We start from the raw sequence: 22,260 nt of genomic DNA on the forward strand, positions 1-22,260 counted from the left end.
CTGCTGGGGGCCGCGGGCGTGGGCAAGTCGCTGTTGGTGAAACGGCTGCAGACTATCCTTCCGGGCCGGCGCGGGGGCGGGGGCCGGGGGGGCGTGGGGTGGGGGCCGGGGTGCGGTTGTGGGGGGCCGGGGTCGGGCGACGCGGCCTCTGCGCAGGCGGCCGGGGTGGGTCGCCTGGGGGCTGGGACGGGAGCTGGCGGGGCGGGGAGGCCCGGGACCGGCCCCGCGACCCCCCCAGCCGCGCTTGGGTCCTTGACCGCCTCGCACAGCTGAGCTCCCCGGAGGCCAAGGGCGACCTGGGCGCCCCCCCCGCGACGCGGCCCACGGTAGGCGCAGCCCGCGCACGCTCCGCAGCCGCGGTGCCCCTCGCGTTTGGCAGGGCGCTCTGGGCTCTTAAGGGAAACTGGAGCCCAGAGGGTGGATGAATTAAACACCGCCCAGGGCAAGCGAGTGGGGCGTGACAGCGGGAAGGAGCTGGTCGCCCCACGGAGCGAATCCCCCTGGTGGGCGTTGGCCACAGCCAGCGGGAGGGGTAGGGCCCCGCTCCTGGAAGCCCCCCTTCCTTATGGGTTCTGCTTTAGGGCCTCAGACCTGGAGGAAGGGCCTTTTGGGGGTTAGGTCACAGTGTAAAGGGCCGGGCACGTTGCTGTTGAGGAGCCCAGTGGGAAAGAGCTTGTGGTGGTCTCTGCATCCTGTTTTTCCCCCCACAGGTGGGCACCAACCTCACTGACATCATGGCCCACAGAAAGATCACCATCCGGGAGCTGGGGGGGTGCATGGGCCCCATCTGGTCCAGTTACTATGGAAACTGCCGTGCACTCCTGGTGGGTCGTATTTTTTGAACTCTTAGGGAAGCATGTCCCCGTGTTGGCCTTGTCTAGCCCCTGACCTCACTTTGTATAGGATGGGGTTTGGGCTCCTGTGCAGCTGTTGCTGGTCAAGGGAACGGGGCCTGCTCTACTGTTTCCCTCTTGGAACTTGGCCTTATCCCTGTGCTCTCGCTGGTGAGCTCTTGTCAGAGCTGGAGAAAGGCTTGCTGAGGGCAGTGCTCCGTGCTCTGCAGGTAACTAACTGCCTGATGCCCACCCTGTTGCCGTGGGTGTGTTTTTGTTTATGCTTAAATTCTACATCCCTCATCCCATCCTGGCAAATCCTATGCCCCAAATTCTGGGACCCATCCTGGGAGAACTGATGGCCACATGAGAAGAGAGACTTCTGTGTACGTGGAAACAAGTGGCGCCTGGTCACTCTCATACACCTTCCTTCTGCTTCCACCTGTCCTCAGAGCCCTTTGTTTCAGTCATTTTGCTCTTCTCTAGCCAGGTCTGTGGTGCCCAGTGGAGGTTTGGCAGGGGCTGTCGCCATCAGGGTGGCCCTGAAGCTTTCCCCTTCTTCCCAGTTTATGATAGATGCCTCCAACCCCACCCAGCTCTCTGCGTCCTGCGTGCAGCTCCTGGGCCTCCTTTCTACAGAACCACTTGCAGAAGCATCGGTCCTGATACTCTTCAATAAAACGTACGGGTCCTCGAGCCGAGAGGGAGCGCAGAGGGTGTCCGGAGAGGAGCTCCCTTAGAATGTAGCCAGGAGGGTGGCTTCCTAAGGAGGGGTGCTGTGGGGGTTGGGGCAGGCTTGTGGAGCCCACTTTGACAAGGCACCAATTTTGCTCCAGCGACCTGCCCTGTTATATGACCATAGAGGAGATGAAGTCGTTAATCAGGCTCCCAGACATCATTGCATGTGCCAAGCAGAACATCACCGTGGCAGAAATCAGTGCCCGGACTGGCACTGGCTTGACAGGAGTGCTGCACTGGCTCCAGGACACCCACAGAACTGGCAGGTGACTGTTGGGTGGAGAACATGGCTGGAGGGGTCTGTGGGGTGCAGGCAGAGGATGGCCCTGCTTCGCCCCGGGAGGTTCTGAGGAAGACCAGTGAACCTACAAGGCTGGCTTCTGTGCTAAGTTTCAATGATAGGTAAACTGAGGTACCGAGGTTACAGAAACTTCTGACAGCAGACGTTAGAATGAAAAGACTTCCCAGGGCTGGGACAGCAGGACCGGCCAACCGGTCCTCTGTTCCTGAGCACCCAGGGCAGGGTTCCCACAGGTGGGGAGGGCAGGGAGAGGCTCTGATTGAGCACGGGTGCCAGTGAGCTCATGCCAGGTCCTCAGGGCCATGGCTCCCCAGTGTCCCACTGTGTCCTCGAGCTGGCAGAACACCTGTTGATTGGTGGATGTGTCCTGGGAGACCCGTAACAAATTACCATAAACTAGCATAAAACAGCCTAAGTTTATGGTCACCGTTCTGGAGGTCAGAAGTCTGAAATCAAGGTGTCTGCAGGGCTGGGTTCTCCTTCTGGAGGCTCTGAGGGAGAATCCATTTCTTGCCTGTCGTCTGGCTTCTAGTGGCTGCGGGTAATTCTTAGTGTCCTTGGCTCGTGGCCGGCCAAACTTGAAATCTCTGTCTAACATGGTCTTCTCTTGTAAGAACACCTGTCCCTGGACTTAGAGCCCACCCTAAATCCAACATGATCTTGAGATCTGTAATTACATCTGCAAAGACCCTTTCTCCAGATTTCATACTGGCATGTTCTGGGAGTTACAACTTGGACTTACCTTTTTGGGGCCACTGTTCAACATGGTGTAATTAGGTAAGGAACCCTGTGCCCAAGTGTGGTCTGAAGCCTTAGGCCTTGCAGTGCTTCTGGCTCTTTGCTCTGCATGGCCTGCCTGTCACTGCTGGGTGCCACCTTCTGAGACGCCACCAAGCGTCTCCACTCTTTGGTGAGGTCCGTATAGATGTCAGACAACTTGGGACCCAAAGAAAGGGCTTTCAGACATCCCCCAATTTCAGGACTTGAGCAAAGCCCGGTTAAAAGCATGAAGTGTTAGAAGAATGTCTCTCATCAATTCTTCAGCTAAGGGTGTAAGATCCCAGGAAAGTACTAGGTGTGAACTCTAGGACATACCTACAGGGCAACAATAGGCAGGAAGGTCCCCCCTTTTTACTGTAAGTTTCTGAATTATGTAAACCATGTTTTACATAATCAAAAAATGAACTAAAACAAAGCAAAAATAGCAACTTAAAACCTGAAAACAAAAGATCTTAACTGTAAATCAAACCAGTACCACAACCAGAGAGAAAAGAACCTCTTAAGGTGACATTTGAACGGCCTGTCTTTAGTTGGATAAGAGCAAAAACGGAAAAAATGTTAAACTTCATTCTGTACGTTGTGTTAATACTCTTCCTGTTAGAGCCACTTTATGTTCATTGTAGGATAAAGTATATTTGTGAAACACTTTCAGTGCAAAAGATGCAAAGAAAAACTAATATTTAAGTTTAATAGAAACATCAACATAGAGTCAGAATTTTAAAGTGTTATATACATATATTTAAATTACATTTCCAAGGCCTGTCTGCAAAAATGGGCTAGAAGCAGTGACATCTCAGCATCAATGAGCATTTCTGTAACCCAGATCTTGGTTTCTAAGTACCACACCCCACCACCAGGAGCAGTGGTCTCTCACAGAAACCACTCTATCTCAGGCAGGGAAAGAGCACCTTGTGTCTGAAAGCTAGGAGCCCGACACTCAGAGATCAGCATCAAAGACACAAGGTCTTTTTTCTTTTTTTTGGAGAGGGATAATAAACCCTTTAGGACTTTTAAAATTGATTTTAGAGAGGGAGAAATTGATTGGTTGCCTCCCACCCCACCTGGGGAGTTGAACCTACAACATGAGTATGTGCCCTGACTGGCGATGGACCCTCAACCCTGGGTACACAGGCAATGCTCCAGTCATCTGAGCCACGCCAGCTGGGCAACATACAGGATCTTCACTGGCCAAATATGAGGCAACTTAAGCTAAAAATGAACCTCCCCAAACACTCTGAAATTTATTGTAATGCACTGTTAAAATCACTTGAGTCCACAGTGAGGTGCCCCTGCAGACCTAATCTGCCACTAGGGGACTGACAGTTATTAAGGTGGCCCTCCTTCACAGGTGGCTTCCCTGTGAAAAATGCCTCCTGATCCTCATGCCCTTAGGGTGGGTGCCATCATCAGTTTCCATATCAGAACCAAAGCTTGGGTGGGCTCCACCTGCCTCTGCGGTGACTAAACTGGCACCTTGAACAGGTGGTGTAGGTGCTGACCACCCCTCGCCCCAGGCCTTTCCTCCCCACACTGGCCCGCTGCCTGCCTCCCGTCTCCAGCTGTGCTGCTCTGTTGAGTCCAGGGGAGCCTGTGATGGATTTGGTCGACCTAAGCTGGCAGTATCTACAATTATACAGGATTATAGAATTGGCCCTAGGTTGTCTCAGCCTGGACCTGTCTGTTCAGAACAGAGCTGAGGGCACTGCTAGATTCACAGAATGGTGCTGGGTGTGGCCAGCTGTCTCTAAACCAGGCACTGGCCCCATCTATGAGAGCTTGGGACAGATGATGTCCCATGTGGGGCATGGACCTGGAGAGCAGTCACTCATGAAGAGTCATGAGGGAGGAAAAGATGAGAGCAAAGACTGGAGCCCTTTCCCAAACTTGTGAGCTGGTGCACCAGGCTCTGTCCTGAGGTGTGTCCAGGGGAAGGACTTTGATCTGTGTCCCCCACCCCCACCTGCTCTCCCCAACCCAGTGTGGCAGCCCTAGTCTCTGGCCATTATAGACACATCTCTGGCTTCTTCCCAGGAGGGAGGCGGGCTGACTGAGCCCCCTGCTGCTGCAGCTTCTTTATGGCCCTGTAGGCCCGGACAGCTCGCTCTCTCTCCTCCTCCATGATCCGCTGTCGGGCCATCGAGGTGGGTGGAGGCTGGGGGACACCACCAGGGCTCAAGAGCATCGCCAGCATCAGTGATTTCTTGCCAGGCTGAGGACCAGAGGCAGAAGGTGGGGCACAGGTTCAGGAAGAGGGAGGACGACAAAGAGCCTGGTCCAAGGGTTTAGCCCAGTGAGAACCACACTGACCAGTGACAAACAGGGAAGTACCCCGCCACTGCTCACCTGGCCCATGCTCACGCTCTTCCTGGGCTTGGCGGTCAGTTCCGGGGGCTGCAGGGCAACCTCGCCAAACTTCACCGTGTCTGGAGGGACAGAGGGGCATGCCTGAGGCCCTCTGCCCACACAACCACTGGAGACCCAGCACCTGAGCTGCTATGTGTCCATCTACCCACCTGGGGGGACACAGGTGCCCAGCAGCCCCCACTCCCCACCCAGGGCTGACACAGTCCCCTCAGGATGAGCCACCTCGGAGTAGCTCCTGCTCCAGCCTCTCCGCTGCCTTGTCCTCTCTTTTTTTCCGGACTTTATCCAGCCGCCGCTTCTGGAACCTGGGCAAGAAAGCACAATGCCATTCCAATTCCCAACTCTCATTTCACTGGACTCCGGTGGTGATGAAGGTCACGTGCCCTTGAGGGATGCATCTCCTCTTTACAGATGAGGAACTGAGGCTAATAGGGATCACTGCTAAGCGTTCTCAAATCTCCTCTGGACAGGAAAGGTGACATGGGAACAGGACCCAGTCCAGGTCCAGGGAGAGATGGTGGCGTCCACCAACCAGAGGGCTGCGTGTCAGCCTCACCCAGACCCCACCCACAGTCTTGATTCCCATGGGTGTATATGCTCCCTGGTGGTCAGCAAGCCCTCCTGGGGGGGGGACAGCTTCATCTTTTCTCCACCTCCCTATAGCAACCAGCCTGGCTGGACAGCCAGCCCTGACCTGCTCTGGCTCTTAGAACCCCTTGATTTCCCAGAGAAACACAAAGACAAAGCCAGGCCCTTGAAGTCCATGGGTCAGAGCCTCCCTGAACCCCGAGGTGACAGGGGTTTTTAACTTCTTTCCATGCTTTCCCTGAATCATGGGATGGGGTGGGGGTGCCTCTGGCAACAAAACACTGTTGCTGTAGACCATCGTGGGACCCCACACCCCCTAACCCCCACTCACGCTTTCTTCCCCTCCGATTTCTTCCTGGGAGCCACCTGGGCCTCGGGCTGCTGGTCGGGCTGGTTCTTGGTGAGGAATAGCACGTGCTGGACCTCCTGTTCCATGCGCTGGATGTAGGCCCCATCGGACTCCCACTTCCTCTGCTTGAACTTGGGGACAGCTATGTCTGGACCCACACCCCTTGCTTCCTTCTCCAGCATCTTTCTGAAGGTTGCCTGGGCTGAGGACAAGGGGAGACAGTGTGAGAGGCAGGAGGGAGTCGGTGGTGCCAGGCTGGCCGCCACCGTCATTCCCCTCCCAAGGCCACACCAGGCTCAAGAGGGAACAGCCCAATTTCAGTGGCTGAAAAGGATCTGAGATGCCCATCTTGGGGGACCCACAGGGATGGGGCCACCACAGCCCACTGGTACATGTCAAAGACGTCCCTGCAGCTCGGTTGAAAGAGGAAACGGGAAACAGCCTAAACGGCTATCAGTAGGTGACTGCTGAGTGAGTTCCCTGGGCTCACAGAGACTTCACTGCCCGGGTATAGGGGAGCACAGTGGAGCTCCAGACGGGTGTGGACAGATCTAAGGTCCACTGTCAGTGAAAACCCAGGACACTAAATGTGCAGAAAGGTACAGCTTTTACGTCATAGGGACTTGGAAACACGCACAGGTTTTCCCTGGGAAGGTATAGGAGATGAATAGTGGTTTCTTGCAGAGGAGGGAGGCTACAGCTCACTTCATACCTTTCAGAACTGCTTGATTTTTACGATGTATATTGAGTTTATATCTTTTAAATAACCAAAAAAAGGGCTCGTTCAATAAGCATGGTTGAAATGTGTCACCTTCCCCCCGCCAGTGCACCTCCTCTGCCTCTGCCTTCCTTGACTATTTCACTGTCCCTTGGGCACCCACATTAACATTACCCCCAATGAAAAGCCTGAGGTTTAGATGAAATTATCAGACTGCAGTGCTGTAAAATCAGTCCTGCGTTTGGGAGAAGAAACGCAGGACTGATTTTACATCTAAACCAAAGGAAAAACACGCCAGACTCCATGCCCCAACATGTCCTGTCATCTCTGGCAGAAGCTGATGGATGGGCACCTGCCTGTCCTTGGGGGAAGGTCGGTTTGTCAGAGTGGGCGTCATCAATTCCCTCCTTCACCCCCAGAAAGCACCCACTTCTCTCCATCATCTCCCGCTTGGAAGCGCCTCGCTGGCTTGCCCTGTCCACTCCCCCTCGCTTGTTACACAGGGACCTTCCCTCGGAGTATATCTGACCCCACCACCCCTCTGATGGATCCCCACTGTTCCTGGGGGAATCAGTGCTGCTTACACCAGGCCCAGGGCTCCTCTGGAACCTCACCTGAAGCCACACTGCCCCCAGCGACTGCTGTGGCCCTGGGGGCACGGCCATGGGTCAGTTCCCCGCCTGCCCGCGCACCCTCAGACCACCGTTAGATATTTGGGGAATTGAGCTGCACTGCCACCCGGGGGCGCCCGCGCGTTACCCTCTTTCCTCCTCTTCTTGTTACTGACGGGGTTTTTCATTTCCTGGCGGCTCCTCATAATCTCCCGGAGCCGGAAAGGGATCTCCTGCTCATCCTGGTTCTTGGGCTTGCAGTTCACTTTCTTCTTTTCTTTGCTAAGAAGGAGAACACGGGGGTGAGACGCGTTCCGAGTCCAGCGTGGGCAGAGTCAGAGGGAACGAAGCTTCGCCGGCCGCCCTGGGGGCAGGTGGAGGCGGCATCCTCCCCGGGGCTGTCCCGGAGCCGGGTCCTCGCAGGCCGCTCCGAGCGCCCAGGGCGGCCGCCGCCCCTGACCCAGTCCAGGATGGCAAAGGCGGCACCCTGGACGGTGGCAAGGGCTCCGCTCGCCCGCTCCGCTGACCCTCCGGCGCGCGCACGGCTCGGACAGGGCAGGGCGCGGGGCCTGGCCCGGGGAGAGGCCCGGGCAGAGAGACCAACCTGCGCGGCCGGGGCCACGGCGCCGAGCGCTGCTGCCCCTGCAGCTGCTGCCGCCGCCCCTGCGGCCGCCCGGGGCCCCCAGGCCCCGCTGTCCCCGCGGGGCCCGCCGCGCGGCGCCCGGCTCCGGCCATCCGCACGCGCCGCGGTCCCGGGAGAAGTCACTTCCGCCCTCGCGCACGGTCCCGCCCCACGACCGCCACTTCCGCTTCCTGCCGCACGCTCATTGGGGCGGCGCAGCTCCCGGCCGAGCCGCGATGGGCCGAGGCGGCCGCCGCTCACGCCGGAGGCTGGAGCGCGCGTGCGCCGTGGGGCGGGCCGCGGGCGATGCTGCTGCGGAGCGTGGCCGCCGGGGCCTCCGCGGTGACCTCCGCGGCCCTCTGCGCGGTGAGAGCCGGGGGACTGCGCTGCGGCGGGCGCGGGGAGGGCTCGTCCCGCGGGCCGGAGGGGCCGGGGCCGGAGGGCCGGGACCGTGGCCGGAGCGGCAGGGGCCGGAGGGACCGGGATCGGAGGCGCCCCGCCCGCCCGGCCTCCCCGCTCCCAGGGGACCGCGGCTGCCGCCGGCGCCCGCGGCGGGCCTGCGGGAAGGGCCGCTTTGCCCCCGGGCAGAGCCCCGCGGAGCGCCAGCCGGGTCCGAGCTCGTTCTCCGCTCGCCGTGCGCGGGAGCCTTTCGGGGACGCCGCGGGGGACGGGGGCTGGTGCGCCCCGCAGTTGGGAAGTAAGCCTGGCTGAGGCTCCGCGCTCAGTGCCCCGGAGACGCACGGAGCAGGGAAGGGCCCCGGGCTGGGCTGGGCTGGGGGAGGCAGGGCGGGCTGCCCTCGGGCCTGTGGGGTGACCTGGCGGCCTGGGCTCCTGTGAGAGGGAAACGGGGGGAGTGGGGGGGTGGGGAGACGGGCCGCTGAGATTAGTCGGGTGGTCAGGAGGCGGGCGGGCACCCTCGTGGGAAGAGGGGCAGAGGCGTCTTAGCTGGAGGTGCCAGGCTTCCCCCCAGCCCACCGCCTGCTGGAACGCAGGCCTAGCCCCGGGCCCTGAACCCAGCCCTTCTCCTCCGTCGGATCGTGTCGCCCTCATACCAACCATCACACCCGTTTTACAGATGGAAACCGAGTCTAGAGTGAAGTGTCTTGTCTAAGGTCACATAGGAAGTGAGGAAGCAGAGAAGATTGTGGCGCCTTCTGCCCCTGACAAGAGGCCCAAATTCCCATGGGCAGGCGAGGCCTTACCAGCTTCCTGCAGACTCACAGGCTTATCTGCATTCTTAGGGGCCAGGCCGACTCTCCAGCTGCTGGGTCAGGTGCCACCGGCTTCCTGGAGGCGGCACTCTGCACAGGTGCCACGCCCAAATCCCAGTCTATGAGGGGCGAAGAGAGTTCGGAAAGGACCGTGTGGAGGGCTCCCAACCAGGTGCAGAGGGCACCGGGCATCCCAAGTCCTCCCTGCCCAACGGGGGCACCTCAGAAGCCGGTTACCCCCCGCCCCCTGAGCTGCAGCCCCCCACAAACTGCTGCATGAGCGGCTGCCCCAACTGCGTGTGGGTGGATTATGCGGAGGCACTGCTGCAGCACTACCAGGATGGCGGGGAGCGGGCCCTGGCTGCCCTGGAGGAGCATGTGACCGATGAGAACCTCAAGGCCTTCCTCAGGATGGAGATCCAGCTCCGCATGAGGAGTGGAGGCTGAGCTGGCCTGACCGGACACGCTCACCCCATGGGCTCCAGCCCGGAGCTCCCACCCAGGCAGCAGCACAGCCTCCTCTATTTGTGGCCCCTTTGTGGGGCTTGTGTCAGGTGGGAATTGGAAGAATTATTTACTGACTTTCCCTGAAAATAAATAAGCTCTCTGTGCTGGTGAGACGAGGCTTCTGTGCTGTTGTCTGAAAGGCTTGTGTGGCCTCGTCAAAAAGCAGGTGTCATCAGGTGTTCAGCGAGCATGTACAGCCTTCACCAGTGTGTGAGGGTGAGATAAGACTTGTTTCCCTGAATGTTCAAGTGGCAATGATCCCAGGGCACCCTTCCATATCCTAGCATCCCAGAAGTCCTACCCTCAGGTCAGCTGTCATTACTCAGCAGCACAGCAGAGGGAGGACTCTCCAGTCCCATGAAGTTGCCCTTGGGAAAGACCTTGAATGCCCCTGCAGTCCAGAGAGGAGGGAGCTATGGGAAGGGGGCAGCAGGTGCAAAGGCCCTGGGTTGGAAAGGGCTCCTTGGAGCACAGTGAGCAAGAGGGGGAGATGAGAGGTGAGGCTGAAGAAGTGGATAGGAGCCTGGCTGCACAGGGTTTTGAGGGCCATGAAGGCGTTTTTTCGGAAATCAGAGGACTGGACAGAGACATGGGGAGGCCCAAGACAGCAGCCAGTGCATTTTGCCTTCATTTGAAAGATAAGTTATTTCAGGAGAGAGCTGGGCTCTGCTCACTGTTCCTGATCACACTTCCCCTCCCTGTCCTGGCCCTGTCCCTAGCTCGTCCTTCCTTTAGGCCCTTGACTGCACCTGAGCCACTTCCCCATCCCCTGGAATCCTCAGAGGCGGTGCCTGCCGAGTGGCCCTGACAATCTCATTAGCGTGGCATCAGGGGACAGTCCTAATCAGCTTACCCAGCCGCAGGATAAATGCCAGGCTTACCCTTGGTGAGGGAGGCCCGCCACTCACACCCATGGCCGCCTGAGACCTGCCTATTGCTTGGTGAGTATCAATCTCCCCCAGGTACCTTTCCTGGTGGCCACTTACCCACTGGTGTTAGTGGGCATCTGCCCAGAGGGTGGGAAGCTGGTGGGCTTTTCACCGTCACACTGAGGCCTGGGTCTGTGAGAGTTCACCCACCGCCATGGTCAGAGAGGACGCCCAGCCAATCACCTCCACTCCCCCAAGTTAAACAGTGCTGCAGACTGTCCCCAAGGCCAGCAGTGGTCTGGGAGTCTCAGGCCACACACGCTCAGTCAACTTGAGGGGGCACTGGCAGTAGGCCTGGCTGGGGCCAGGGAGGCTCAAGCAGTGGTTTCTGTGGGGACAGCATCTGCTACTTGGAGCTCCATCAGGGCTCAGAGCTGTCCATGCCAGGCCCATGGCCCAGGACTGGGGAAGGGATCTGGCTGGGCCTGCACTGTCAGGGCTGTGAGGAGTGGGTATTGGGGTCTGAGCAGCCAGAACCCCCAGGCCTGCTGCCATCTGCCTTGGGCCTCCTGGGCTGGTGCTGGTCCCAGCACAGAGGCTGAACCTTAGGGAGGGAAGGTCCATGGCAGGTGTACCCCAATCCCAGGTGCCCAGCATCCATCACCGAGCCTTCCCTGCCAGTGGGACCACCTGTCCTTGCCTCTCACTTACTCTCAGCCCTGGTGCTCTAGTAGGCAGCTGTCGGCAGCCCAAGGCTGGACTCCGGCATTGCAGCCCACCAGACAGAGGGCAAGAAAGGGGACCCAAGAGACAGTGCCTGGGGCATGCAGTGTGGGGACAGCACTCCTGTCTGTGTCACATGCTTATCCCAAGAACCTTCTGGGCCCCAGTGGCCATGAGGGATTATTCTTCTGCTGCTAATAAGCTTAGAGGAAACCAAGCTGGCGCTGACCTTGGCCAGGGTCATTGGGGCTTAGGGCATTTGGGGAGAGGCTCAGGAGGAGAGGAGAGGAGGTCACTTGTGCAGCGGTACAAGGACACCAGCAGGTGACACTGGCACCCAGAGCGGGTTCCAAGCACAGTGAGCAGCTGGGAAGACACTACCAGGTGAAAGTGTCACAGTTCAATTTGGTATCATGCTGAGACAGGCCCCTTCCCTGCCCGGGCATCCCGCCCCCGTCCCTCAGATCCCCTGTCTTGGGCACTCCTGGGTGTCCAACATGGGCATGCCACCATGAACAAGACAGCACGTCCCAGCTCCAGGGATAGAGGAGGGGTGTACTGGGGGGCCTCCAGCACTCTCATTCCCCCGCTTGGCCCCAGTGGAGCCCTACGTGGAGATGGCAGGGTCTGCTGTCCAAGTCATGCTGAGGGCCCCCTGGGTCTCACATTTTGGGGTTTCCTCTTGTGGATTGAGACCTATGAGGAAGGTTGGGAGCAGGAGGCCTGACTGGGACCCCCGCTTGGTCTGCCCTCAGCCCACAGAGGGAGGGAGTCCAGAAGCCAAAGGTCGCCACAGGGGCTCTGCCAGTCTGGCCATGAATCTGGAGCCACCCAAGACCGAGATCCGGTCGGCCACCAGGGTGACTGGGGGGCCCGTCACTCCCAGGAAAGGGCCCCCCAAATTTAAGCAGCGGCAAACCAGGCAGTTCAAGAGCAAGCCCCCCAAGAAAGGCATCCAAGGGTAAGCAGAGCTTGGGAAGGGGCGCCTCTCTGAGGGGTGGAGGGGCCCAGCCCCAGGCTGCACAGGAGGGAGGCAGGGGCTGGGGGCCTTAGCCACCCTTTTCTGGCTGAGGGTGGTCCCATTGTCCTCGAATGGGGTTCCGGAGAGCCTGAGTAGGGCCTGTCTCAGAGCCCCCCACTCCTCAGCATGGGGTAGGGCAGGGGTGCGGGGGCCCCAGTTCTTCTCTCTAGCACTTATCGCCAAATGGGTTTGGAAAGCACACTCACTGTCAGCTAGAGGCTCAGTCACAACCCACTGACATGGGTCCCTGCACCCCCCACCCACAGCCCCACAGGTACACACCAGGGCACACCCACAGACACTCCACACTCAGAAACCTGCACTCAAGGGAAGACATATCCCCACACACCCCACTCCACTCTCATCATGGCCACCGACCTGACCACTGTGTCCTTGCAGGTTTGGGGACGACATCCCTGGAATGGAAGGCCTAGGAACAGGTATGGCGATGCTAGGATCCACCAAGTCCCCCCACTCCCCTGCCCACAGTGTGCAGGGGCCCAGCTCTCCCACTTTCCCCAGGTCAAGGCTCACTTAGGGACACCCCTAGCCTGTCCATTTTCTCCCCAATGGGGTCCCCCTGAAGTGGGGTCGTTCCCACACAGTGGCTTCACCGGGTGCTTGGAGGGGCTGGGAAAGAAAGGAGCCCTTGCTGCTCCCTCCCTTGGGCCTACTGCCTCCACTGTCTTCCTGGGTGGGTGCTCACTCAATACCCCCAAAGCTGATTTGTCCTGGAAGGAGGGTTTTCACCACTCAGGGTGTGGATAACAGGGTCCTAAGGGGACGGTGGGGCCATGAGACCTTCTGGACATACTGGCCCTTTTCTCACAGACATCACGGTCATCTGCCCATGGGAGGCCTTCAACCACCTGGAACTGCATGAGCTGGCCCAATACGGCATCATCTAGCACCCACCTGCCAGTCCCGGACCCACCCCGCTGCCCGCCTGACCCGCCCCTCAGGATTCCTGCAAGGAGGCCCACCCCGCAGCTGAGGGCATCAGGATTGTGCAGATTGTGTGGGGAGACCTTCAAAGGGCAGTGACCTCAGGACCCTTGACACCAGGAGCCCACCACCTCCCAATAGGATGCCCTTCCGGGGCTGGCCAGGCCCTGCTTGACTTGCCAAGAGACGGTCAGACCCTCTCCTCCTGTGGCTGGAAAACCAGGGCAGGACCTCCCAGGAGTGTCCCGCACACGCCGGCTCCTTGTCCTGCCTATCCCAACGTGAGGACAAGCTACCCCCAACTAGCCATTCCCAGCTGGTACCACTGAGTCAGCATGGTAGGTGGCAGGAGTCCTGGGGGCATCAGTGAGAGAGCAGGGCCTCCCCAAACCCACCACGCCTGTGGGAAGCTTGTACTTTCCAGCATGGCCACGCTTGTTGTCCCTGTTTCAAAATAAAATCACGCCCCCACTCGCTCGCCTGCCATGTGTTGGGAGTGGAGACAGAGCCCGAGGGTGTAGGTCGCTTCTGCAGGGTGGTGGGGGCAGCAGCAGCCCAGCCAGGCCAAGAGGGAAGAAAACCCTTCAGGCGCTCAGCATGGACCTGTGACGGCTGGGTCACACAAGGCCATAGGACTCGGGCAAGGCAGGTGGCCGAATGCACTCGCAGCAGCCAGAGCAGGCCTCACTGAGGAGGTGGACTTGGTGAGGGCCCACAACAGCTTGCACCGGGAGGGAACTCCTATCCCCACCTCACAGGGCAGGAAGCAGGTGCAGAGGCATTGGGTAATTCACCCAGTGGCCCGGCCAGCCCATCCCTTAGTGTCCCCTAGAGCTGGACAGGCTGGCACCGTTGTGACCCAGCAATTTCCCTCCTGACACCACACCCAGGAGAACCAGGCGCCCGCACAGACAGGGACCTGTGCCGAGCTGTCTCCAGCGACAGCCATCGTCTAGAAGCCACCTAGTGCACGTCCACACAGACCAGGTTCAGTGACCAGACGGTGACTCTCAGGAAGGCCCCTCTGTGACCCCATTAATGTCACATCCAGAAAAGGCCACCCTAAAGAAAGGCGATGAAGCCCAAGCAGGGGTGACAGCAGGGAAAGGGAAAGGGAGTGTGGGGCTGGATCTTGATCCAAAGGTGGGTTCACAGGGGTTTAGACAGGTAAGAATCCCTCACGCTGCCCATTTAAGATCGGTGCAATTTACTGTATGAATGACACATCTCAACAAAATTTACTCCCTCCCCAAAAAAGCCCCCTAGAGGGAGAGGCCTGGGCTTCAGCCTCAACCACCACAGTGGACGGGAGAGGAGGAGATGGCTACAGAGGAGGCCGGGTGGCAGGCTGTGGTGCAGCCCTGGGGCCTCAGGGGGGCGGCTGGTGGGGGTGGTCAGAGGTGGTTGGGGATTAGGGTCTGAGGACGGCCTCAGAGGCAACTGTCAGACATGGACATTTGAGCCAGAGGTGGACATGGTAGGGGGCTGTTAGGCAGGGCCTGGGAGGCTGGGGTCCAGGAGGGGTGGGAGGTGGGGGGTCTGAGGCCTTGGAGGCAGGGCTAGGAAGTGGTCGCATGTGGGGGTCAGAGGTGTGTGGCGGGAGTCTGAGTGGGAGGCTGGGCAGCAGGATTTCATTCAGCCCCTAGCCCTCCGGCCCCGTGGCCTCGCGGGCACCCTTGGTGGCTGCCAGGCTGCGCCCGTGGGGATCTGGAGATGGGCCTGCACTCTGACCGCAGCAGTTTGCAAGGTTGGGGGCACTGGGAGTGGACGGTCTCAGGGGCGGAAGCCTCTGAAAGAGCGAAATGAGGGAACTGGCAGAATGGGGCAGGAAGCGGGTGGCCCGGCCCTCGGGAAGGGGAGCCCTGGGGGGCAGAGGCGCAGCAGGTGGAGCCGGCCAGCTGTCCGCGCTGCACGTCCCCCGCTGCCGGCCAGCCGCGGCTGGCTTGTCCAGGGACCCAGCGCGGGGTCCAAAGCTCTCGGCCACCCCCTTGCGGACAGCCAGGGTCCTCAGCAGCTGCGCGGCCAGCAGGAGTTCGGCCCCCTGGACCAGCACCACGGCGATGGCGAAGCCGCCGGCCGCCTGGACGTTCCTGCGCAGCCACCGGCGGAGCGGTGCGCCACAGCCCTCCAGGTGCACCACTCTCCCAGCCGCACCCTCATCCAGGCCCAGGGCCCCGAAGCCGCACTGGTCGTTGATGGAGGCTCCGTCTTCCTGGGGGTCGATGCAGCAGGAGGCAGGAAGGCTGCAGGCCTGGACCCCCGGGGAGCTGCAGTTAAAGTACCTGCAAGGGCACCAGGGTCGATTGGGAGGGCAGGGGCCCCCTGCACGGGGTGTCTCCTACCCACCCTCACACTTCCACGGCTGCACACAGGCATCGGTGCATGCACAGGCACGCACACTCAGGCATGAATGCCCACACATGATGCACACACATGCACACGGGCAGCCGTCCGCACGTGAACACATGCACAGGCACAGGTCCTTGTGCACACACAGCCACGCACAGATTCGCACACACACAGTGGCCAGGGAACAGCTTGAGTTAACCTAAAAGCTATTTTCATTTGACACTGAGATGTTTCGTGTGACGTCCTTACCAAAAAAATGCCCAAAAGTGACTTTCTAAGTCTGCTGGCTGAGCTTCTCCATTACGGTCCCTGCATGTCCACCTGGCTGGGCCTGAGTGTGTACATGTGGGTGTGTGTACATATGAGTGTATACATATGTGTGTGCCAGTGAGCGTGTGCATGTGGGTGTGTGTACCAGTGAGCATGTACATATGTGTGTGCCAGTGAACGTGTACATATGTGTGTGCCAGTGAGCGTGTGCATGTGGGTGTGTGTACCAGTGAGCATGTACATATGTGTGTGCCAGTGAACGTGTACATATGTGTGTGCCAGTGAGCGTGTGCATGTGGGTGTGTGTACCAGTGAGCATGTACATATGTGTGTGCCAGTGAACGTGTACATATGTGTGTGCCAGTGAGCGTGTACATGTGGGTGTGTGGCCCCCTCTGGGCTTCAGGACTCACAGGTTCCGCTGCCAGTCCTGGTAGGAGGCAGCCCCGCAGCACTGCAGCCCCAGCTGGACTTGGTCGATGAGGAAGCAAAGGTCAGGGTTGTCCTGGTAGTGGGTGATGGCCACGCGAAGGGCATGCTCCAGGCCATCCTGCAGCGGGCCCCAGAGGGCCACCACCAGGGCCCCCACCACGGCCTCCAGCACAAGAAAGGCCAGGAGGCCCCCTGAGAAGCAGCGCAGCAGGCAGGCGTTCTCGCAGAGGGCGCCCAGGCAGCCTGCCAGGCTCACCGCACTGACCGCCAGCCCCCCCAGCACCAGCCCCAGCATGGGGTCTGCAGGGAGGGGGCCCCCCCAGTTGCTCCCCAGAGACCCCTTGACAACCAGGCCCCAGAGCCCGATGGCCAGTGCCAGCAGGCCGAGCAGAGAGAAGAGAAAGTTGGATAGAAAAGTCAGGCACTGGAGGCAGCTGCTTCTCAATGGGAGGGAGAGGGCCTGGCCTCTGCCAAGGCCTGCCCTCCAGGCCCGCCCCTCCGGGAGCGCTGGACCCAGGTAGCTGTAAGTGAGGGGTGGCTCCTGGTCCCCAGAGTCCTGCAGAGGGAGGAGAGACAGGGAGGTCACCAGTGTGACCTCACAGCTGGGGTCAGCGCCAGCAGGGTGAGGGAGTGTTGGTCAGTGGTGGGGGAAGGCCGATTCAGAGACCCTAGGTAGCCAGGGACACGGGAGCTCCCAGGCTGGATGGGGCGGGTCCTAGCTTCTTTGGAAGCCAGATGACTGCATCCTGAGCAAGGTGACATGGGAAGTACATGCGTGCTCCATAAACGCACACCTCTCCCTGCTGTCCTCTGCGCCTAGGTGACGAAGGATGTGGTCACGGGGGGACTTTTCCAACCAGGCTGTGGGGGCAGAGGCAGGGGAGCCTGCTCAGGTAACTGCCCTCTCTGCCTCCCCTTCTGAAACAGGCCCCGATGTCCAGGATGCACTTGGTCACCCCCACTCTCTGAGTGTAGAGGCTGTGCTGGGCCCACAGCAAGGGGAGACAGGGGGCTCCCGGGAGACCAGGACCTTTCAAGGGGCCCCGCCTTGCTCTATAGCAGGACCCTCAGCCAAATCCAGGGGACAGGTACCAAGATGCAGGGTAAAGGGGTGCTGAATGCTGGAGGGCCCACCCACTCTCTTGGTCTCCCACAGAGAAGTGGCTCATTGATCTTTGAGGTTAGGAGAGGCCTGTAAGCCTGTTCCACTTGGCCCCTAAATGGACAGTCCCCTCTCCCAGCCCAACCCCTCCATCCACAGGCTGGTGTGGGAGGGCCTTCTGGTCTCTCCCTGTAGGGGGAGAGGGACAGCCTGTTTCGCCAGCCCTGCTGGGGGACCCGCGGGCCCCAGTTCTGCCAGTGCTGCAGTCTGACTGGGGGACAAATGGGGAAGCCGTGGCTGCGGGCCCGGGCAGGGGTCCATTCCAATCCAGTTGACCAGGAATGTCCCTTCCCACCCCACCTGACTCTGCACTGACACTTCATTGATTCTAGACTCAGAGTGGAGAAGAGGGTTACTTATCAGCCCTCCAGGCCCCCAAAATCAGTAGGAACAAACAGACAAGCTTCGGGTGCCATGCCGGGGCTGCTGGAGGCCACAGGCACGGGCCTGGGATTGTCTTACAGCTCCATGGCCCACTGAGAGGGACATTGGCCTTCAGCCCCGCCTGCACTCTGAGCCAGAGATCACCCTCAGATCTGCAAGGAGACCCCCCACCCCATCCGTTGTCCAGGAGCTGGCACTGGGTTGAGTGACATGAGCAGGGGGGAGGGGGCCCCAGAGAGGTGAGGAGGCTGGGGGGGCTGGGGAAGGGGAGGGGAATGGGGAGGCCTGATGGCTCCATCTCCTGAGTGTGTGCTTTCCCCGGGGCATGGACACACCCTGTGCATACCGGGTCAAATGCAAAGGCAAGGCTGGGTCACATTCCAGAGTCCAAACAGGGTGCTGGGTGAGGTTAAGTGGCTGATTAGTAAAAACTCACCCCAGTCTTAGCAGCTTCTGTGAGCCTCAGGCCTGGGAACCTCTCCAACTGGGTGGTGGGGGGGGGGAGCCAATAGGGCACTGACTTACCTGGGATAGCAGAGGGCTCTTCTCTCCCTCCTCCATCCCCCACCAGGACAGGTATGCAGCTTCCTGCCAGCCTCTCTGGCTGGGACAGGGGGACTGGTGCTGCGGTGTCCCCAGCTACTCTGGGAGCTGGGAGCCCAGGGCCGGTTGAGCTGTGAGCCCCACCAGGACACCACAGTCACGACGGAATCATGTGAGGAATCACATTTTAGGGCTTAGGACAGCCTCTGCTTTCCCAGAAGCAGCCGCTGGCCTTTCTTCTTGAGCCCGGTTCTGGGCCTCACTCTGTGGGCACCACATGTGTGGGGCTGTTAGGGTGCTGCCCCCATGGCCATCACTGCAGGGTCCCAGTGCTGGCCTCAGACTGGCAGTTTCTGCGACTTCTCTCCTAGCTCACCCAGGGACACAGAACCCTGTAAACTGGTTCACAGTGACAGTCCCAGGTGACCCGCTCCCAGCTAAATGCCAGTTTCTGCTCTATCCCCAGCATGAGAGCCATGACACACAGAAAGTGGACACTTAAAAGTATTTGGTGATGGAATGAGCAAGTCAAGTTCAAATAAGGGCTGTAACTGAGACTATGGAACAGAGTGTGTCTCAAACACTGACATTGTAACAGTAATAAGGAAACCAGGTGGGGATGGGAGGAAATGAGAGCAACGATTTCCTGACTTTTTCCAGCACAGGAGTTAAATAAATACAATCTGAAATGGAACCACAGGGATTAAAAAAACATAGACTTTAGCTTCTTGGATGTTTTCATAACTTTTTTACAATCATAGGCAAGGTCAGCTACAAAATTTGCGGAGCCCAGTGCAGAACGAAAACACGGAGCTCCTTGTTTAAAACTATTGACAATTTTAAGACAGTGACAAGCAGTGTTCCCCGCAGAGCACCAGCCCTCTGAGCGTCAGAAGAGGGTGGCCGGGAAGCTGGCCCTGGTGGCACGTTGTAGGAGACGACATCTCTGCAGCAAGGAAACGTTTCTCTAAAAACGTTGTCAAAATTCGTGTGTTTCTCTTAGGTTAGATTCAGGGAAAATAACTTATTTTTTATTTTTATTTATTTATGGTAACAGCACGAAGGCAGGATGTCGCCTTCCTGAAATCGTGCCTCTGTTTCTATGTGACCAGCCAGGGCTTTTGCCCTGCCATTTTCCCAATCACAACCCACCGGTGGTTATTTCTGTTTCCCTTTGGACTTTCCTCTATGGCTTGGGTTTCTAATAACTAGCATGGGTCATTAATAAAGGCATCTTTCTTTTTTTAACTTAAAACATAAATTAAAAACATTTTCAATTGCAGCTCGCATTCGGTATTGCTTTAGAGCAGCTTCGGGGGTACATAAGGCCATTGTCCCAAGGCCCACCCGTGTGCCAGCGAGGTCCGGGCCCAAGGCGGCGCGCCAGGCCGAAAAGGGGCGGGGCGTCGCGGGAGGGCGGGGCCGAGGGAGAGGGGCGGGGCGGCGCGGGGAGGGCGGGGCGTTCCGGGGAGGGGCGGGGAGCGGGCGCAGGGCCGCCGTGCGCACGCGCGGCCGTTGGTGCAGCCGGAACCCGGCTTCGGGGCTGCGCGGCCGGGGGAGCGCGTTGGGCGAGGCACCGGACGTCGCGGCTGTGGCTGTCGGGCGGCGAAGCTGGAGCGACGGTGGCGGCGGCGGCGGGAGGCCGGGGCTGAGGCCGGGGCCGGGGCTGCGAGGCCCGCGGGGCGGCAGGCGGCGGCGGCGGCGGCCCGGGGCTCGAGCCCGGAGGCGGGAGCGGCCGCCATGGCCGAGAGCATCGTGAGTGGGGCGGCGGGCGGGAGCGGGCGCCGGGATGAGGCAGCAGATTTGCCGGCGCGGCCTGTGGAGGCCCCCGCGGCCCGCCTGCCCTCCGCGCCGGGCCGGCTGCGGGGCCGGGCCCCCGACCTCCCCCGCGGCTCCTCCCGGTCCCCGACCCTCGCGTTCGCCCGCGGCCCGGGGACGGCGGCGGGTCTGGCGGAGCGGCCGCGCCTCGCTCCCCGTCCCTCCGCGGCCGGGGCTCGCCGGGTGTCCTCTCCTCAGCTCGAGTCGCTCCGTCCGGCCCCGCGCCCGCCCCAGCCGGCGCCTGGTCACCGCTCGGGGAGGCAGAGCGCTTCCCCCGCGCGGGGACCTGGCCGACCCCGTGGGGCGGCCGCGGGGCCGCGGGCGGGAGCCTGGCCTCGCTCCCGGCGGCCCGGGAAGCTTGACAGCCGCCTGTCTAGGGGCGCGTGACGGGGGTTGACTCCCTCCGCGCCGGGGTCGGCGCCCTCCTCTCTCACGGCCCCGAGACGGGGGAGGTCACTCACAACCGGAGCCCCGGCCACGCGTTAGCTCGGGGGACGTTCTCCCTCCCGAGTCAACGTGGCAGGAAACAAAACCCACGGAGCAGCTGGACGGAAGGACCTCGGTTGTTTTTAAGGGCGCTTTGGGATTCCCCGGGGCAGCCGCGCAGCGCTGGTGGCCGGCGGCGGGCAGGCCTCGCCGCGGCTCAGCCGGGTGTCCGGCGTGGCCTTGGTGCTCTTCCCGGCCCGAGGCCGAGGCTTCCCCGCGGCGGCGCCGCCTCGCGCGGCCCTGCAGCAGGAGGGGGGCCCGGCGCCCCTGAACAGGCTCCTGGTCGTGCGGGGGCTTCTGGAAGTAGGTTACGAGCTCTCGCGTCTGCGTTCAGACCGTCCCTGCGCGGCGGCGCTTTTGGCTGCGCTGGAGTCGCCCTGGACCAGGCGCTGTCCCCTCCCTCGTCCCCGCCTGCGCCCTCTCCTCCAGCTGCCCGGGTTGCGGGGGTATTAAATCCCGTCCTTCTTTTGAAACCGATGCAGGAGTGTGGTGGTGGTTTTTGTTTTGAGTTTAGAAAGAGGTCTTCTAAAAACTTTTGTGGGTGTAACTGATTTTCATCTCACCAATTCTTAGACTTCCCCAAGAAGTTTCCTGAGCTCGTTTTCTTATAGATAGGGAAACCTAAGTTACCGAGAGGCTGTGTGTCCCTGTTGCCGGGCCTGTCCCTTGTGTGTATTTTTTTTTTTTTTTTTTCTGAGAGAGGAAGGGGGAGGGATAGAGAGGTAGAAACATCACTGATGAGAGAGAGTCATTGCCCGGCTGCCTCTTGCACGCCCCCTACTGGGGATCGAGCCTGAAACCCGGGTATGTGCCCCCACCGGGAGTCAAACCCTGACCTCCTGCTTCAGAGGTCAGTGCTCAACCGCTGAGTCACACCGGCCGGCCCTTGTTGTGTATTTTATTTTGTAGCCTGTGTTAGAAGCCAAGCCAGAGCTCCCCTCAGTACAAGTTAAACACTAGGCTTAGCTTGGAAACCAGGGCCACCGTGCCCTGCTGTAGCCGGTCAGGTAGAAGGACTTCTTACACTTCAAACCTTTGGCTCCTCCTGGAGTGTCAGGCTCTTGTTCCCACCTGAGGTGTCAAAGGAGAGGCCACAGAGAGACAGCTCCTCACTCTGAGCGCGCCTCAGTGTTGGAGACGTTTCAGAGACAGAGACAGGGAAGGAGTTAGCCAATGCCCAGAATGTTTCCCTAGGTGTCGAATCAGAGCGGAGGGGGCTCGGGGTCAAAAGCCAAAAGCCCCCGTGTTTGCACTTTACACAGATTGTAGGGAAGGAGCAAAAAGGTAGAAAATGCTTTATGCTCTTAACAATTGGGATTTCATAAGGATAATTCAAAACAAAACCTTAGAAATTGAGAACAGTCTGGGCAACACCTTTTCAGGCCAGTGAAAGCTAATAGAAATGGGGAGGACAGTCAGGCTGTTCTGGATAAAACTGGATGAGTCTTCCTTTGTTTGATAAAAGCAGATAGTAGATTGAAAGTCCTTGTGGCATTTTTGTCGTGTGTCAGTGAAAACCTTTGTTTAAAACAACGGCTTGTGACGTCTTTTATCCGTGTAGTGTCTTTTATCCGTGACAGTGCACAGGGCAGTGGTTTTGAGGGGAAACTACCACAGGAGTACTTTCTGGCATATT

At 59.6% G+C, this 22,260-nt stretch overlaps 6 protein-coding genes across 7 annotated transcripts in view; 4 read left to right on the top strand and 2 right to left on the bottom strand.

Moving 5' to 3' along the window:
- Positions 1–166: 166 nt before the first annotated feature.
- ARL16 (ARF like GTPase 16) lies at positions 167–2,191 on the top strand. Of its 2 annotated transcripts, XM_081115538.1 has the most exons (4): positions 167–326; positions 711–824; positions 1,400–1,515; positions 1,670–2,191. In XM_081115538.1, the coding sequence occupies exons 2-4, from the start codon at positions 735–737 to the stop codon at positions 1,839–1,841; spliced, it is 378 nt and encodes a 125-aa protein (XP_080971664.1). In that variant the 5' UTR covers positions 167–326; positions 711–734; the 3' UTR covers positions 1,842–2,191. The 2 variants fall into 2 exon arrangements, with proteins under 2 accessions (XP_080971664.1, XP_080971663.1); XM_081115537.1 differs by lacking the exon at positions 167–326 and having other exon boundaries at positions 392–828.
- Positions 2,192–3,326: 1,135 nt separating this feature from the next.
- CCDC137 (coiled-coil domain containing 137) lies at positions 3,327–8,032 on the bottom strand. The gene is made up of 6 exons (XM_081115536.1): positions 7,887–8,032; positions 7,431–7,564; positions 5,936–6,155; positions 5,239–5,321; positions 4,996–5,075; positions 3,327–4,861 (listed from the first exon to the last, which is right to left on the bottom strand). The coding sequence occupies exons 1-6, from the start codon at positions 8,015–8,017 to the stop codon at positions 4,655–4,657; spliced, it is 855 nt and encodes a 284-aa protein (XP_080971662.1). The 5' UTR covers positions 8,018–8,032; the 3' UTR covers positions 3,327–4,654.
- A 111-nt stretch (positions 8,033–8,143) lies between these two features.
- On the top strand, positions 8,144–9,733 carry OXLD1 (oxidoreductase like domain containing 1). Its single transcript, XM_081115539.1, has 2 exons — positions 8,144–8,270; positions 9,146–9,733. Exons 1-2 carry the CDS (start codon positions 8,211–8,213, stop codon positions 9,560–9,562), a joined length of 477 nt encoding a protein of 158 aa, XP_080971665.1. The 5' UTR covers positions 8,144–8,210; the 3' UTR covers positions 9,563–9,733.
- Positions 9,734–10,341: 608 nt separating this feature from the next.
- On the top strand, positions 10,342–13,661 carry PDE6G (phosphodiesterase 6G). The gene is made up of 4 exons (XM_081115540.1): positions 10,342–10,563; positions 11,970–12,175; positions 12,635–12,675; positions 13,067–13,661. The coding sequence occupies exons 2-4, from the start codon at positions 12,030–12,032 to the stop codon at positions 13,141–13,143; spliced, it is 264 nt and encodes an 87-aa protein (XP_080971666.1). The 5' UTR covers positions 10,342–10,563; positions 11,970–12,029; the 3' UTR covers positions 13,144–13,661.
- A 1,161-nt stretch (positions 13,662–14,822) lies between these two features.
- Positions 14,823–18,338, bottom strand: TSPAN10 (tetraspanin 10; the record flags this gene model as incomplete). Its single annotated transcript, XM_081161983.1, has 3 exons — positions 14,823–15,462; positions 16,213–16,787; positions 18,303–18,338. 3 exons carry the CDS (start codon positions 18,336–18,338, stop codon positions 14,823–14,825), a joined length of 1,251 nt encoding a protein of 416 aa, XP_081018109.1.
- A 1,577-nt stretch (positions 18,339–19,915) lies between these two features.
- NPLOC4 (NPL4 homolog, ubiquitin recognition factor) overlaps positions 19,916–22,260 on the top strand; it is a 36,214-nt gene continuing 33,869 nt past the window's right edge. Inside the window, exon 1 of the mRNA XM_081162596.1 lies at positions 19,916–20,075. Within this exon, the coding sequence (XP_081018722.1) occupies positions 20,061–20,075 (15 nt within the window). The 5' untranslated portion in view covers positions 19,916–20,060. The remainder of the gene's footprint in view (positions 20,076–22,260) is intronic.

Source organism: Miniopterus schreibersii (genome assembly GCF_964146895.1).
Source record: "Miniopterus schreibersii genome assembly, chromosome: 16".
Lineage (NCBI taxonomy): Eukaryota > Metazoa > Chordata > Mammalia > Chiroptera > Miniopteridae > Miniopterus > Miniopterus schreibersii.